This window comes from Mytilus edulis, chromosome 2 (assembly GCF_963676685.1).
Source record: "Mytilus edulis chromosome 2, xbMytEdul2.2, whole genome shotgun sequence".
Classification (NCBI taxonomy): Eukaryota; Metazoa; Mollusca; class Bivalvia; order Mytilida; family Mytilidae; genus Mytilus; species Mytilus edulis.
The window spans coordinates 92,032,445-92,049,761 of NC_092345.1; the positions used below are offsets into that span (position 1 = coordinate 92,032,445).

General features: G+C 30.8%; 1 protein-coding gene across 1 annotated transcript; it reads left to right on the forward strand.

Moving 5' to 3' along the window:
* Positions 1-5,668: 5,668 nt before the first annotated feature.
* LOC139513451 (uncharacterized) lies at positions 5,669-16,414 on the forward strand. The gene is made up of 5 exons (XM_071301939.1): positions 5,669-5,832; positions 8,772-9,517; positions 10,019-10,076; positions 11,006-12,828; positions 14,288-16,414. Exons 1-4 carry the CDS (start codon positions 5,724-5,726, stop codon positions 11,260-11,262), a joined length of 1,170 nt encoding a protein of 389 aa, XP_071158040.1. The 5' UTR covers positions 5,669-5,723; the 3' UTR covers positions 11,263-12,828; positions 14,288-16,414.
* The last annotated feature ends 903 nt before the right edge of the window (positions 16,415-17,317 follow it).

The window sequence follows — 17,317 nt, forward strand, 5'->3', positions numbered from 1 at the left end:
ACAACAAGATTATAATTCGAAATCATCGGACTTTTCATTCAAATAAATAAGAAAAGTCCCGAGAATGTCTATCAAGATATTTAAATGTCATCGGTAATTTTGTTTACACGTGTCCCATAGTGATAATAATCATTAACGGTATTTTGACACTCATAATATTCAAGATTAAAAATCAAGATTAAATTTCAAATATAATGTGTGTTGATTTTAGAATAAAATCATCTCGTTAATCCCTCCCCAACATGTCCAAACTACTGTAAATAAGAATTTTACTGACGATAGGATTTCGCAACAGACTGAATTGTGTAATTTAAAGTTATTATTGATCGACTAAAAGATAAATAAAATGACTGAAATTATTAAATGAATTTTGATAGGTTTATTTCTCATATTTTCCTGGGACTATTATACTAACATTAGTCCCAGTATTTACTCTTGAATCAGTTTAAAAAGAATTAAAAAAAATCAACTGCAATTTTATTGTAGCTGTTTGCCTAAATGTCACACAAGGATTTATGAGTATCAAATTCTTGATCTAATTCAAAACTATCTTTGTTTTAATCTATTTCACTTTTTTTGGTTGCATTGTTTTTAAGTAAGATTCTTTTTATAGTATACAAATTCTTAGTTTGTTAATTAGGCCAAATAAAATAGTAGGTGTGGTTCCAGTTACCTCTGAAAAAAAGTTAGGGTAAGTAAGTAGGGATTTTTTTTTTATTTTATGTTTTTTTTTACATTGAGTCTATGGGAGCATCATTTGCTTAATGAAAAATGACAATAAAATCTTTAGGGTAGGCTAATTTCAAGACGAAAAAGTAGGGAAGGTAGGGTCACTGGAACCACACATATATTTTTATTTGGCCATTCAGTGACGTTAATTTTAAAGTTGGAAAGACTTAAAAAGAAGAAAACAAGAATTAAGAAAAAAAAGTATCAAATATAAAAAAGAAGATGTGGTATGATTACCAATAAGACAACTCATCCACAAGAGACTAAAATGACACAGAAATTAACAACTATAGGTCACTGTGTGGCTTTCAACAATGAGCAAACCCCATACCGCATAGTCAGCTATAAAAGGTCCCGAACTGACAAATGTGAAACAATTCAAACAAGAAAACTAACGGCCTAATTTATGTACAAAAAATGAACGAAAAACAAAGTTAATATTTACACATCAACAAACGACAACCACTGAATTACAGGCTCCTGACATGGGACAGACAGATACATATATCAAAGGTTATTTTATTATGTTACTGTAACAGATCAAACAAAATCACCTAACATGAATATTGTTTTTCTTAATCAAAATAAAATCTATCACTGAATTACAGGCTCCTGACATGGGACAGACAGATACATATATCAAAGGTTATTTTATTATGTTACTGTAACAGATCAAACAAAATCACCTAACATGAATATTGTTTTTCTTAATCAAAATAAAATCTATTACGAAATTGGTAGTAATTACATATACATATATAGTACAATTGTGTTATATGATCTTACAAGTCTCTGGTTGTTAGTTCTTCAAATTTTCAAATACCAATATATGTGATATTTAATTTATAATTGTATCCAGGTATAATTCATCAAGTATTTACATGACTAACGTAATTGATTTCATATATTTAAATATTTCTGCCTGCATTCACATGTTCAAAAATTCAAATTGAGCATTAATTTAAAAAGAAAATGTCTTGTACACAATTAGACATACTACCAATGCAAAGATTCTTTTATTTTTATGGTACAAAATGCTCATAATTAAATTTAAAAGGTTTAACAAATATGCCTGTTAGCATTTCATCTAATAAATTGCACATTTTTCTTTTTTCAGTTCTTCATGAAACTTAAATGATATTTTTGATATGTATTAACAGATCATGTATTTATTAGTTATTTTTGTACATTGCATCAGATTCAGAAACAAGGAAACCGACCAATATACGCACGTGTTCCATGTTTCTGAATCTTATTTGCCCCAATGTGGATTTATATTGTATAAGATTTCATAATGAAATATTGTTAACACTCATACCGCACTGGCGGATCCAGAACTTTTCCAAAGGGGTACCCGCTCCAGTCATGCTTCAATGATTCCCTATATAATCAACCAAATTTTTCCCACGAAAAGGGGGGGGGGGGGCGCCCCCCCCCCTGGATTCGCCTAGGTACCGGTATATTACACTTTTCTTTTTCTTAATAACAAAATTGTTTCAAAAATAGATATCATTAGTTATCTCTCTTTCTAGTTTGATTATTTCACATTAATATAAGGAAGTATAAATGATGTCAAACAAATATTTCCTCTGTAATTGATTGATTGATTGTTGGTGTTTTAACGACATTAAGCGCCACTTTAGGGCTTTTTGGGTGGAGGAAGCCGGAGTGCCCGGAGAAAACCACCGACCTTTGAAAGAAAAACTTAATATTCTAGTCAATTGGCCACCGAGACCCCTTCTTGTCGAAAAAGCGAGACATAGCGATCATACATTCCGTCGTTGTCGTCGACAAATATTCACTCGGTGGTTAAAGTTTTTAAATGTTTTATAACTTTCTTAAACTATCCTGGATTTCTACCAAACTTGGACAGAAGCTTGTTTATAATCAAGAGCTAGTGTCTAGAAGGAAATCTTGTAAAATATATTTCCTGTTTTTCTATATATTAACATTACATACAATCTACAGGGACGAATTATGACACATGTGTCTGTCTGTCTGTCTCCTCATTGATGGTCCTCAGTGATGTTCGAGGCTAGAATATTTGAAAATCTAAAACTTAATACAAACATTTAAGTTTTAGATACATGATTATTTTATAAGTTGTTATCAATTTTGAACTAGCTGTAAGTATCTGTGAGTATTCTCATACATGTACTTTGCATCATTTTTTGTTGTGGTGAATGTATAGATACCCGGACACGTCTGGGTTGTGTTTTTGTTAGATGTTTCTCTGTCTTGTATCGATCTGACGAGGTACGCGCTTTTCAATTCATGTTTATAGTTTGTTCTTGTGTTGTGTTGTAACACCATTGTCCTTGGTTTGGGATGGTTTGAGAGCTCACAAACATGTTTAACCCCACCACATGCGTTATGTGCCTATCCAAAGTCAGGAGTCTGTAGTTCAGTGGTTATCGTTTGTTCATGTCTGTTGTATTTGCTATATCAGGGCATATTATAGCCGACTATACCTTATGTTTTTTTTTTCTCATTGCCGAAGACTGCCTCTGACGGTTTCTATAATTGCTAATCTCCACTTCATTTGAACCTTGGTGAATAGTTCTCTTATTTGTTATAATACAACGTCTACTCTTCTTTTTTTTAATATTAAAGAGCTGATCAATGTGAGTGATATATATTCCTTATTTCAAAGTAAATCTTTAACTGAAAACAGCACATTTCATTAGAATAATAACCGTATTTTCATGCAAGACCGAATTACTGGTTTCAAGTCTTGGCTGGTAATACCCTAGGGGACTGTTGAACAGTCCACCACCAGCTGAGGTACTGACCAAGTGATACATGTAGTTTTTAACATTAACGATACCATTTTTTTTCTGCACCAGATGTGTATTTCGACAATTTTAAATGTCTCTTCTGTGATGAACGAAGCTAAAATATTTGAAAATCCGAGTCAAAGCTTTATATACACATACAACATTTGAAAATCTTCCTTTCAACAACACTTATATAAACATATATATGTAAATTGTTATTTAAAAAAAAAACACTATATTTTGGGCAGAAAATATTATTTAGTTTTGCTGTATATTTACTAAACTGTTTTTTTTTGTTGTTTTCTTCTATCATAATCTACCCTTAGTTTTTTTCATTTATCTGTACTGGATATGTGACTTACTTGATTTGTTTTTATACTCTGTATATGAACAAAGAAAGAACCCCTTCTTTTTCTTTTGTATACGTTTTTATATTCCACAAACTTCCTGAATCTTTTCAGATTTTATTTTTATAGGTTTTATTCTATATCAACCCAGCCTATTGAGAGTCCGAGGATTGTCGCCGTCACAAAAACTATATTTTCCATCCTAATACAAAGATTTCAATACATATACTTATGGTGTGAACATTCGAATTTTTTTTATGTCTCATTCCAGACCCTTTTTAGCTCACCTGGCCGAAAGGCCAAGTGAGCTTTTCTCATCACTTAGCGTCCGGCGTCCGTCGTCGTCGTCCTGCGTTAACTTTTACAAAAATCTTCTCTAAAACTACTGGGCCAAATTTAACCAAACTTGGCCACAATCATCATTGGGGTATCTAGTTTAAAAAATATGTCCGGTGACCCGGCCAACCAACCAAGATGGCCGCCATGGCTAAAAATAGAACATAGGGGTAAAATGCAGTTTTTGACTTATAACTCAAAAACCAAAGCATTTAGAGCAAATCTGACATGGAGTAATATTGTTCATCAGGTCAAGATCTATCTGCCCTGAAATGTTCAGATGAATCGGACATTTCGTTGTTGGGTTGCTGCCCCTGAAATGGTAATTTTAAGGAAATTTTGCTGTTTTTGGTTATTATCTTCAATATTATTATAGATAGAGAAAAACTGTAAACAGCAATAATGTTCAGCAAAGTAAGATCTACAAATAAGACAACATGACCAAAATGGTCAATTGACCACTTTAGGAGTAATTGCCCTTTATAGTCAATTTTTAACCATTTTTCGTAAATCTTAGTAATCTTTTAGAAAAATCTTCGCCTCTGAAACAACTGGGCCAAATTTAACCAAACTTGGCCATAATCATCATTGGGGTATCTAGTTAAAAAAATGTGTCCGATGCCCTGCCCTGCCCAACCAAGATGGCCGCCATGGCTAAAAATAGAACATAGTGGTAAAATGCAGTTTTTGGCTTATATTTCAAAAACCAAAGCATTGATGGCAAATCTGACATGGGGGTAAAATTGTTTATCAGGTCAAGATCTATCTGCTCTGAAATTTTCAGATGAATCGGACATTCCGTTGATGGGTTGCTGCCCCTGAAATGGTAATTTTAAGGAAATTTTGCTGTTTTTGGTTATTATCTTGAATATTATAATAGATAAAGATAAACTGTAAACAGCAATAGTGTTCAGCAAAGTAAGATCTACAAATAAGTCAACATGACCAAAATCTGCCCTGGAATTTTCAGATGAATCGGATAATCGGTTGTTAGGTTGCTGCCCCTGAGTTGGTAATTTTGAGGAAATTTTGCTGTTTTTTTGTTATCTTGAATATTATTATAGATAGAGATAAACTGTAAACAGCAATAATGTACAGCAAAGTAAGAACTAAAAATAAGTCAGTATGACCAAAATAGTCAGTTGACCCCCTAAGGAGTTATTGCCCTTCATAGTACTTTTATAGATAGAGATAATTGTAAGCAGCAAGAATGTTTAGTAAAGTAAGATCTACAAACACATCACCATCACCAAAACACAATTTTGTCATGAATCCATCTGTGTCCATTGTTTAATATTCACATAGACCAAGGTGAGCGACACAGGCTCTTTAGAGCCTCTAGCTACCCAAGTTATATTATGTTCACGCCTATGCACCTGTTGAGGAAAGGCCGAACTATACATGGGGCGAAAATGTAAGTCCAATCTAATCTTGTCACTTAGAAATCACATCTGCGTTTTAAACTCACGGAAATTTCAAAATGCTATACATGCTTCAATTTGACATCGAATGAGAAAAAGAATGTTTTGGGAACATGGCAATTTTGAGATTATTATACAAAAAGCGACAATTTCTATTTGCAATATTATGTGTAACAACGTTCTGGATGATGTACATTTTCTTATCCTTGCCTCAACCATCAAGTAAGCACTTTAGTGTGGCACTATGATACAAATAAATATACACTAAATTTCTAAAAGCAAAATACTTTGATCAATATGATATCGGTATTGGAACTACCGTCACTGACTGTTAACATAGTACTATAGTTCTATTGGCTGCAGTTCTTGCCATTGTAACAATACACCTTATCGCTAATCCCGGCTGACCCCTCTGCTTAAAACTTTTGACCTAATACACAATCACTTTTCCATCTAGTCCGAGATTACTCTGACGTCCAACGGCTGTTTTTCCAAACAAGCTGGGTCCGTGGGATGTCAGAGCTCGTCCCATATTAAAAAGTGAATATTTGCCCACCCAAAATAGATGCGCTGCTTCGTCGCTTCTGGTGCCGACTGACGGCCTTGGAATTATATAAATCAGGCATCAATCTGTTTATTTTTCATTTATCTCTTCATTTATGTAAGTTTCACCTACCTGCCAACCTTTATTTTCTCATCATTAGACAGTTTTCACAGTGACCCATCGATTTCGACATTTTGCCTTTCATTTTCAAAGATTATCACGTGACCATGAGAAAACAGTGATGATTTATGCAAATGACCATAATGTAACACATCGTTCATTTACGATGCAAGTTATCTAAATGTCTGAGAGCTTCAGATTGTAACGTATGTCAGAACTAAATGCTTCATACCTATCTCCTTTAAAGGAGGTGAAAAATCATGGTTGGCTACTAAATATTAATTATCGATTTGCTATAAAGGAGGTGAAAAAATATAAATATTTGCATATTTTGAGTCTCGAGACCACGAACTCTCTCGTAACTTGACATCCATTTGAAAGTGAAAGTCAAAATGCCTAAAATCGATGGGTCACTGTGAAAACTGTCTAATAATGAGAAAATAAAGGTTGGCAGGTAAGTGAAACTTACATAAATGAAAAGATAAATGAAAAAGGAACACATTGATGCCCGATTTATATAATTTCAAGGCCGTCAGTCGGCACCAGAAGCAACGAAGCAGCACATCTATTTTGGGTGGGCAAATATCCACTTTTTGATATGGGACGAGCTCTGATGTCCCACGGCCCCAGCTTGTCTGGCAAAGCAGCCGTTGGACGTCAGAGTAATCTCAGACTATTTTCCATTGTGGCGTCAGATATTTTGTTTTATGACATCAAAATTTAACAGGAACCTGTGTGATATCCAGGTATGGCAGACAAATAGCTATTAGGTGTATTATTGTAGGTGCAAAGTTGTACTGTAGAATTTTGTATCATCTAAGATATTAAGATGTCACATCAGTTGTGATAATCCTTATTGAACAGAATACTGACCTGTATGCAACTGTTCAAGATTTATGTTAAAAAAAAATATTTACCATGCAATGAACAGGTACACTGATAACCTAAAAACTTCTGAAAACTGTTAAATAAAATGAAAATCATAATGATACAATATTAAACATGTTACAAATGTAAAACTACTCTTTGGCTAGCCGTTTTACTTTTTATTCAAACTTCAAGATATCTCATAAACTTTACCAGATATCATATGGATTATAAGATATCTTATATAGTTTGTAAGGTATTTTATATAGTTTAGAAGATAACTTATATATAGTTTATGAGATATTGTCTATAGTTTATAAGAAATCTCATTTACCGGTACATGTAATTATCGAGTTATTTTATAAATTATTTAAGCTATCTTATAAACAATACATTGTATGTACATTGTATTAGATATCTTATAATTTAAACTATATTAGATATCTTATAAACTATATTAGATATCTTATAAACTATATAAGATATTGCATAAACTATATTAGATATCTTTGAAACTATACATGTATAAGATATCTTATATACAAATAATTATGTCTATAATTGTTTGGGAACAAACCCTCTATATAGCATGATATAGTGTTTATACCTGTGTAGAGGTTAACTCTTTTAAAGAAGGATAAAATTGTCTCTTTAGAATGAATTTAAAGCAGGAAGATGGAATAGTGGCATTTTCTAGTTATATTTGATTATAATCTATAGCATTGTATTAATAATTTCTCTTTACTATAAATTGGAATGCTCAATTTTCTACTCTAATCTTAAAGTGACAGAACATGCCATCTATTATGAACTATAGGAACATTTATGTTAAATCTAACAATAGAAATCTGTTCCAAACGTTATCGAGGCATAACTGAGTGGAATTTACATGATCATTACAGCTTTTAATTGAGATAAACAAAAGTCTAAGATGATATATTTTATAGTCAATTTATCAATCTAGACATGTGCTTATTAAATTTAGTACAATAGTCATTAATTGGTGCAAATGTTGCAGGTTATAAAAATGTAAATTGTGGATAAAATTGCTCTTTCAAAATTTCCATTTGCAAGTATATACGGGGGAAATCTTCCGTACATATTGACAGTTGGCAGGTATGGGTAAGTGCGATTATAAGTAGAAAATGCACATATGCCATGTTTTGCTTCAAATCCAGTCTAAGCAAATATCTCTCTCTGAAGAGTGATAACTTTAACCCTCTATAGAAGGGTTATCCCTCTATACAGGTGTAACCACCATATAGAGGCTTTGTTCCTAACCTGTATGATTTTGGAATGAATGTCACTTTTGCATGTACTTAAGAGGGCTCGCGGGTATAAATCGATTTTTATTTTGAATATAGAATTTCGCTATTTTTTTCTATAAATAAACTTTATCCTATACTTAATTAAAAAATAAAATAAAAATATGTGGTCACAGTTCATTTAAGCTCACAATCTGCCTTCGAAAGAAGTAAATATGCATTAGGTTTGTGTAATGTGTATATGTTTTTCATTTTTATTAGAATGACAATAATATTTAGTTTTTTTAATTAAGCAGAAAACGCTAATTTGCATTGATTTTTTTTGTATATTTTTCTATTATCTGAATCTTTATTCTGCCTTACAGAAGCAGAAACAAGAACAAGTTTTTCGAATAAATTATTAAAGACTCAAGTTGTTCTAAGAAAAAATGAAGAGAAAAGCTTGAAAGATAGAACTGTCAATAATGTTATTGCCAAACCAGATCTGGTCAAGAAACCACAAGAGAGTGAGGTGAAAAAAGAACAGGATGAAAAGAAAAAAGAAGAGAAGACACAAGAGAAAAAAGATGAAACAAAAAATCTAAATTTAGAAAAGAAAACTTCTGAAAAAGATATTAAAATCACATCAATGAAAAAATCTGAAAATAAAACATCAGTGAAAGTACCAGAAGTAAAGGGAAACTTAAACATTGTACTGGAAAAAATTAAGAATAAAACTTTAGAAATGGGAAACGCTGTAAAAAATAAAACACTGGAAAAACTGTCAGCATTTGGTGTATTTCAACCAAAACAGTACAAAAAATTACAATTTCAGCAAGGTATGTGGCCTCTAAATTTATCATTGGAAGATGTTGGAGGCATAATGAAAGATACTGCTTATCTTCAAAAAGAAGAAAAAATTAGTATTAATTATCCAAAATTATTGTCATCGAAGATTAATGAGACAGTTGGGAATGAGACAATAACATTAAAGAATCTGACTATGACCAACAGTGTGGGATTCTGTGACTGTGTAGATTACGAGTGTTTTTGTTGTGGTCGAGTGGAGATGAAGAAAATGCATGTCAATAATACAGCATGTGCCAATTTTACTTTTATGACAAAATCTCAGGCAAGTTTTATATGTTTGTTTATTCTAAGGAGTTATAAGTTCTAATTTTGTTTACTGTAAAATTATTGCGATGTTACTATTGCTATGAAAAATGTGACAGAATTAGGTTTGCAATCATAAAAAATTACACTTATTATTTTAGGAGTAGTTTATTTTGCTTCTTAAAATCTTTATAATCACATTTATTAGATCTTGCATTTTTTGCTAGAGGTCAAGTATTGGCAAAAATAAATGCACACATACATTTCTGACTTTACAGAATCAACCAAGTCAAATTTTGGGAAGAAGTTTTAATGATCAAGTTATGCTGGTGACTAAACAAACAAATTTGTACAAATGGTGATAAATGCAATTAATATAATCTAAATAAAAACGGACATGGAGACTACTCATTTTACCAATTGGAAAACATAATTTTTAAAAGCATTCATTGAGTCCTAACATCTACTCCATCACCTAATTTCCAAATGTCATGATCATTGTTGATGCTTTATTTTTTAGGAATTTGACTACAGATTTTCATTAGATAAAAAACTGTTGGATAAACAGATTATATCAGGTAAGTAATAAGTGGGCAATATACCTGTTCATAAGAACTATCATATATTTATTTCTGCTGTTTCATTATTTGGTTAATATATATAAAAACATTTTTCAAACAATTCTGTGTCAACTAAACAAACTGTAATAATTTGAAAGAGGTTTGAGTAATTGGTAGATATTCACACTCATCTCTGAAGTAACTGTATTATAACAAAGTCCTTGTAGGAGTTTCTTTGAGATATTATTGTCTAGGAGACACAAATGATGCCAAGCAGATGCCAAGTTTTATTCTAAAATACACAAAGATGAGAATATGAGCTCATAGGGCTATGGATCAATGTAGCAGGAATTATCTGTATACCTGGTACTCCAAAACTGACAATGTTCAACTGTCTCCCAAAAGAGCAAATATTGAAAAAAATCAAAACCCGGACTACATGTACACCTTCAATATAAATGTATGTACAAACAGTCAGCAAAGTGAAAACTTCCTATCATTCAAACTAGGAGAAGTTATCTGAATAGCTGTGCACCTCTAATGCCAAAAACTCTGACCACATGCACACCTTCAATATATGTACATACAGTTAGCAAAGTGAAAACTTCCTAACATTTAAACTGTAGAAGGAGTAGTGAGGAATAGCTATATATACCTATAATGGGATAGATGGACAAAAAGATGGACAGATGGACTGAAGGATGGATGGATGGATGGACAGAGGTAAAATAATATAGCCTCCAACTTTCAGTTGTGGAGGCATAAAAAAATCACAAGTTGTCAAAGTACAGGGACATAATTCGAACTTTGTTCATTATGTTTTACAATGTACAAATTGTTTTACAATGTACTTATAGTTTTAAAATGTACAAATTGTTTTACAATGTACTTATAGTTTTAAAATGTACAAATTGTTTTACAATGTACTTATTGTTTATCTCTTACAGCTGAACAGCCACCAACAGTTTGCTTAGGATCAATATCTAAAGTAGGAGCAATATGTACCAGATTTTTAAATGTGACATCAATAGTTAGTATACAAGAAGATCATAAACTTCATGTGGTGGGATGTTTAGAGTTCAGTTTGATGTTATATAATCGTACTGTTAGTGCATTCCCTGTTGACTGTTTCCAGTTACCTAGTCACCAACATAAAGTTAAAGAAGAAAAGGCTGTACATGATTTTGGTAACTGGATGCCATGATTTGGGATAGGGGACAAGGTGTTATATATTGTATTAAATCCTATTTATTTGTTGAATTCCTGTCATTTTTTTCATTCCTATTCAGTAAAAGGTTTAATCCTTTTGATACAGGGTAATCTCTGAAACTGTCAGCTATAAATAGTAAAGCTTAAACTTGTTTATGTTTGTGAAAAAAAAATCATATTTTCCTGTAGGTTTGTGTTATATTACTGTGCTAATTAGATCATTAAAAGATTTGAAGTAAAAACTGTATGACATAATATATTCAATCTTCGTTTTTGAAGCATCCTTGCACATCTGCAAACTTTTGTTTATCCTTTTTCTTTTTCAATTATACATAATAATACAATTTACATGCATAAGAATGCTTTATATTGGAAAACAAAGGATATGAACTATTTAAAAGAATAACTTACTAATAGGAAAATGAATGGCACACTGAAGCATCAATTTGTCTTTCATAAGTATTATTGATAATTAATTTTTTTAGATTAGTTTTTTTTACATTCCAACACAAAAGTCCTTTAGACAATTATTTTGACATTATCCTAAAAAATAAGACAGATCAAATTTTACTGTCCATATAACAATCAAAGGTCACAAACAAATTTTTATTTTAGGAACCCCCTTTAGATTTTTGAATGTAATTAATGAGTAACTTTAGCTTCAATCAAATCACAAATACTGGCACACATATAGAAATTATGAGCAACTTTTAAGTCTTTTATTATATATATAATTGATGTTAGCTTCAGGAATAGTTTAATTGTTATTGAGTGAATATACCAAAATATGTCAGTGGTAGGGATGAAACGTAGACGATTGTAATCATAGTTAACCTGTGTTTATTTGAATGAAGCAGCTTTTTACCTATTTGTGCCTGCATTATATTTTTTATGTTAAAAAAATAAAATCTGTTTACAAAATACAATCTGAAATGATTTTTATTTTTTTTTAATCATGAAATTAGATTGCTACAAAGAGAAACATGATAACTCCACTTTTTGGCCTGTAAATTGACACCACTTTTTGGCTTGGGAGTTAAAAAATAGATAAAATGCCAAGTGTCATAAATCTATCAAAAAGATATCTTATAGTCACAGAAAATATTAATCTGTAAATGAGATATTAATACAAATTTATTGTAATGAGGAAGGTAGTGGCTCTGGTCATACCTCCTTCTTTGTTTATAATAATAATAATAATAATATTCCTCTGCCATTGCTGCCAAATTTAATGGTATAAGGCTTGTTAAAAATAGTAATATTTTGTTAGAATTAAGTGTTTTCAGATGTTTGTAATAGATATAGTTTGTTTAATTTAAGTGTTTTGAGATGTTTGTTTTTAGCAATTAAATAATATTAGTCCAAACTTTAGTAAATATAGTACTAAATGTGTATTATACCATGTTAAATTCCTTCACTTTTCTCAGAATTGTAGTAAAAACACTTTTTAAAAGTAAGATGAGTTTTATAAATGTGAAAATCGTTAGTATAACTATTTCAAAAGTTAATTTCTAATTTATTATACGACTGCAAAAATTGAAAATTTTTTGGTAATATATTGGTATCACGTTGGTGTCGTTGTCTACATCGTCGTCGACGGCGTCCGAATACTTTTAGTTTTCGCACTATAACTTTAGTATAAGTGAAAAGAAATCTATGAAATTTTAACACAAGGTTTATGACCACAAAAGGAAGGTTGGGATTGATTTTGGGAGTTTTGGTCCCAACATTTTAGGAATTAGGGGCCAAAAAGGGCCCAAATAAGCATTTTCTTGGTTTTTGCACTATAACTTTAGTTTAAGTAAATAGAAATCAATGAAATTTTGACACAAGGTTTATGACCACAAAAGGAAGGTTGGAATTGATTTTGGGAGTTTGAGTTCAAACAGTTTAGGAATTAGGGGCCAAAAAAGGGCCCAAATAAGCATTATTCTTGGTTTTTGCACAATAACTTTAGTATAAGTAAATAGAAATCAATGAAATTTAAACACAAGGTTTATGACCACAAAAGGAAGGTTGGGATTGATTTTAGGAGTTGATGTCTGAACAGTTTAGGAATTAGGGGCCAAAAAGGGGTCCAAGGAAGCATTATTCTTGGTTTTCGCACCATAACTTTAGTATAAGTAAATAGAAATCTATGAAATTTAAACACAAGGTTTATGACCATAAAAGGAAGGTTGGAATTGATTTTTAGGAATAAGGGGCCCAAAGGGTCCAAAATTGAACTTTGTTTGATTTCATCAAAAATTGAATAATTGGGGTTCTTTGATATGCCGAATTTAACTGTGTATGTAGATTCTTAAATTTTGGTCCCGTTTTCAAATTGGTCTACATAAAGGTCCAAAGGGTCCAAAATTAAAATTAGTTTGATTTTAACAAAAAATGAATCGTTGGGGTTCTTTGATATGCTGAATCTAAAAATGTACTTAGATTTTTGATTATTGGCCCAGTTTTCAAGTTGGTTCAAATCAATATCCAAAATTATTATATTAAGTATTGTGCAATAGCAAGAAATTTTCGATTGCACAGTATTCAGCAATAGCAAGAAATCTTCAATTGCACAGTATTGTGCAATAGCAAGAAATGTTCAATTGCACAGTATTGGACAATAGCAAGAAATCTTCAATTGCACAGTATTGTGCAATAGCAAATATTTTCAATTGCACAGTATTGCGCAATAGCAAGAAATATCTAATTGTACAATATTGTGCAATAGCAAGAAATTTTCAATTGATTGGAGTTATCTTTCTTTGTCCAGAATAGTAGTTGAATCAACTTAAATCATTGTTTTATATAATATACAATGTTTATTCACTTTTACTACCAATTGATAAATTAAAACAATCTTTACCATTCAGTGATAACAAGCACCTTTTGTTACATTTTAATATTTTATGATGTATTTAAATGAGCAGTTATTGTTGCAAACTCCATTAGAAATTTGAATTGAGATCAGTTTTGGAAAAAGGGAAAGGGGGGTGTGAAAAAAAATGGGGGGGGGGGAATTTTTCTCATTACAGATTTCATAAATAAAAAGAAAATTTCTTCAAACATTTTTTTGAGAGGATTAATATTCAACAGCATAGTGAATTGCTCAGAGGCAAAAAAAATATTTTAAGTTCATTAGACCCCATTCATTCTGTGTCCCAAACCTATGCTGTGTCAACTATTTAATCACAATCCAAATTTAGAGCTGAATCCAGCTTGAATGTTGTGTCCATACTTGCCCCAACCGTTCAGGGTTCAACCTCTGCGGTCTTATAAAGCTGCGCCCTGCGGAGCATCTGGTTAATGAGTGCAGTGGGCTTCAACTTATTTGGACAATGATAATCTGTTTATCAGTATTTTACCTAATTTCATTGACAACGACACTTGGACCCTTAGTTTCCAGCGATAATATTTCATATCACTCTACTGGGCTGAGAAAGAAAATTATCAGTCAGTAAGTTCAAAGAAATAAATAATAATATATAAACATTGTTTCATAGAACTATTTGTTTTTAATCCATTAGATGTTAGTAGTATAAATTGTGTTATTGTAGAACTACTAACATTTTAAGAGTGTTTAATAATGTGGAAAACTGTGCCATTCCAGAAAAAGAAATGTAGGGGGTTTGGGTTTAAAGGCATCACCCATACAATTGCAGATTATTTTGCATACATAACCACACAATAATTTGAACGTTGTGACCTGCCCCCACCCATACAAAAATAATCAAAGTGCCATCCAAACCCCCATATACTTTTTTTCTGGAATAGCCGTTAAGATTTTCAGAGGTCTAAATAAGATATATTTTGAAAATAACATAGTTATATAATTTTTGTGTGAACAGATCTAATAGTTGTCATTAAAATTGAAAGATAATTAAAAGAAAATGTATACAGTGATGCTTATAAAACAATTGCAGAATAATACTAAAAGATCTTCATAGAAGATAATATGATACTGCATTTAAGAATTGAAAGCTTCTTTTTGTAAATTCATTGGGGTGTAAAAGCGTTGACTGAAGTACATTTTGTATGAAGCACGGAAGCAGTACATTCTTAAAATGTGTGCATGGTCAACTCTTTTTCAACCCTATGAAATTACAAAAAGAGACATTCAATACTTATAATATCATTGCTTTGCTAGGATCATGAAAACACGATTTCTATCAATTTTTTAAAAATTTACCTGTGCGCTTTAATGTTCAACCTTGTGTCATCATGAATGTAACATTTCATTGTGTGATAAAATTTGAATTTCAGACGGACATAAGATGGCTGTTACGTATGATAATGAAACATACATGCAATGTAATTACATGTATGTACACGTGGGAATTATATGCACATTCATATTCATATTCATACTCATTATTGGGATTAACACAGTTACATGCTACACACATTGATTTGCTACATACTCAATAGTTCATTGGAAACTTTTGATTTTTCTTGGGGATTGTTAGATTAATCTCAACTAAAATTCCTGAAAATCAAGTTACCATAATATTTATTGACATAGTCTATATATTGTTACAACATGAATCATGTGTGTTAAGTAATAGTTAACATATCATTTTGTATTTACACAGCAGTTGTTTATTTGAATAAGTTCAATGTTTTTCCTAAAGATACAAAATGTATACATGAAGTAGTTTTGCATACACTATTTGTCATATAATTAAGTTACACATTTAAAAAATAGTTATGATTTGACAGATTGGGTTAATTGCTGTTAACACCAGTATCAACAATTTTGCTAAATTCATTCAAAGAATTTTTAATGTTGAGTAATAATAAGCACATTTTACTATATCTTATAAAGCACTGTGAAGTATGAAAAAAAACCAATGTTTTATTGATGCTAATTTGCATGATGCTCACAGGGTCATATCATTTTAAAAGAATAAAGTTTTGCATTGTAAGTATGTGACTTGAAGTGAATTATTTATGTGATATGAAATTTTATTGTTTAAAAGGAAGTAATAGATCATGAGTTTATTATCAAAATTATATGTGAAATCATTGTGTATCAATTTATACCAGATATTGCTTTATAATGCTACAGTAGAAACTTTATTGGCAGGTTTCCAGGTCTCTGTATATGCTTACCTAAAGGTGATATTGCTAAAAAAACAAAAAAAAACAATAACAATTACATATACACCTGATTACATTATTACTATTTTGGTACATTGCTTTTTCATGTCCAACACTACCTTACAAGATATACACTTTACTGCATTAAGTTTTATCTCACTAAATTTACATTTTCAAATTGCAGTTTTTAACATGCTTAAGTGTTGTCAATCTGGCGACATTTAATTGTTTTTGTTTGACATTTTGCATACCAACATTATCCATTTATTAAGGGAACTCTACCAACTGAAAATTGGAGTCAGTGGTTCAGCTCGTTTTGTTTGTTTTGCTTTTTTATCAATTTGTATAATTGTAATTAGCAAAAAAATTACCCTTATTCCTCGTCATGGTTTTAATATGGAGTCAAAACCTTTTAAGATAGTGCAGTTCAATCTATATTTTTTACTATAGTCTTATATAGAAAAAACTTAGTTAATGTAAATTTTCATTTTCAAACTTAAGATGTGTGTTATCAATAAAGAAATCATCATGACTTCAGAAAAAAAAACATGAAAATAATATATGTTCATAATAAGTTAATTGGAGTTCCCTCCCTTTTTTTTTTTTTTTAGAATTTTTAGATATATAAAAATTATTGTGACAATGAAAAAAAGTCAAGTGTTAAGATCTAAAGATTTTCATATGAATAAAAATTAATAACATTTTGATAAATTGGTTCTGACATTTTATACTCCCCTAGATTTTTAGACACCCAATAATATTTTTTTTAATCTCTACATTTAGTACAATGATGAATAAATAAACTCATGGCAGTATTATGAATATATTTAATGTGATATACATGTGGTAGTTAAGTATATTAGTGTATTAATTTATATTATTATGTACTTAATGTGAATGTAAATTCCCATTATGTAAATTAAAAAAAACTTCAAAAGAAGACATTGTTGAAACTAGTCTTAATT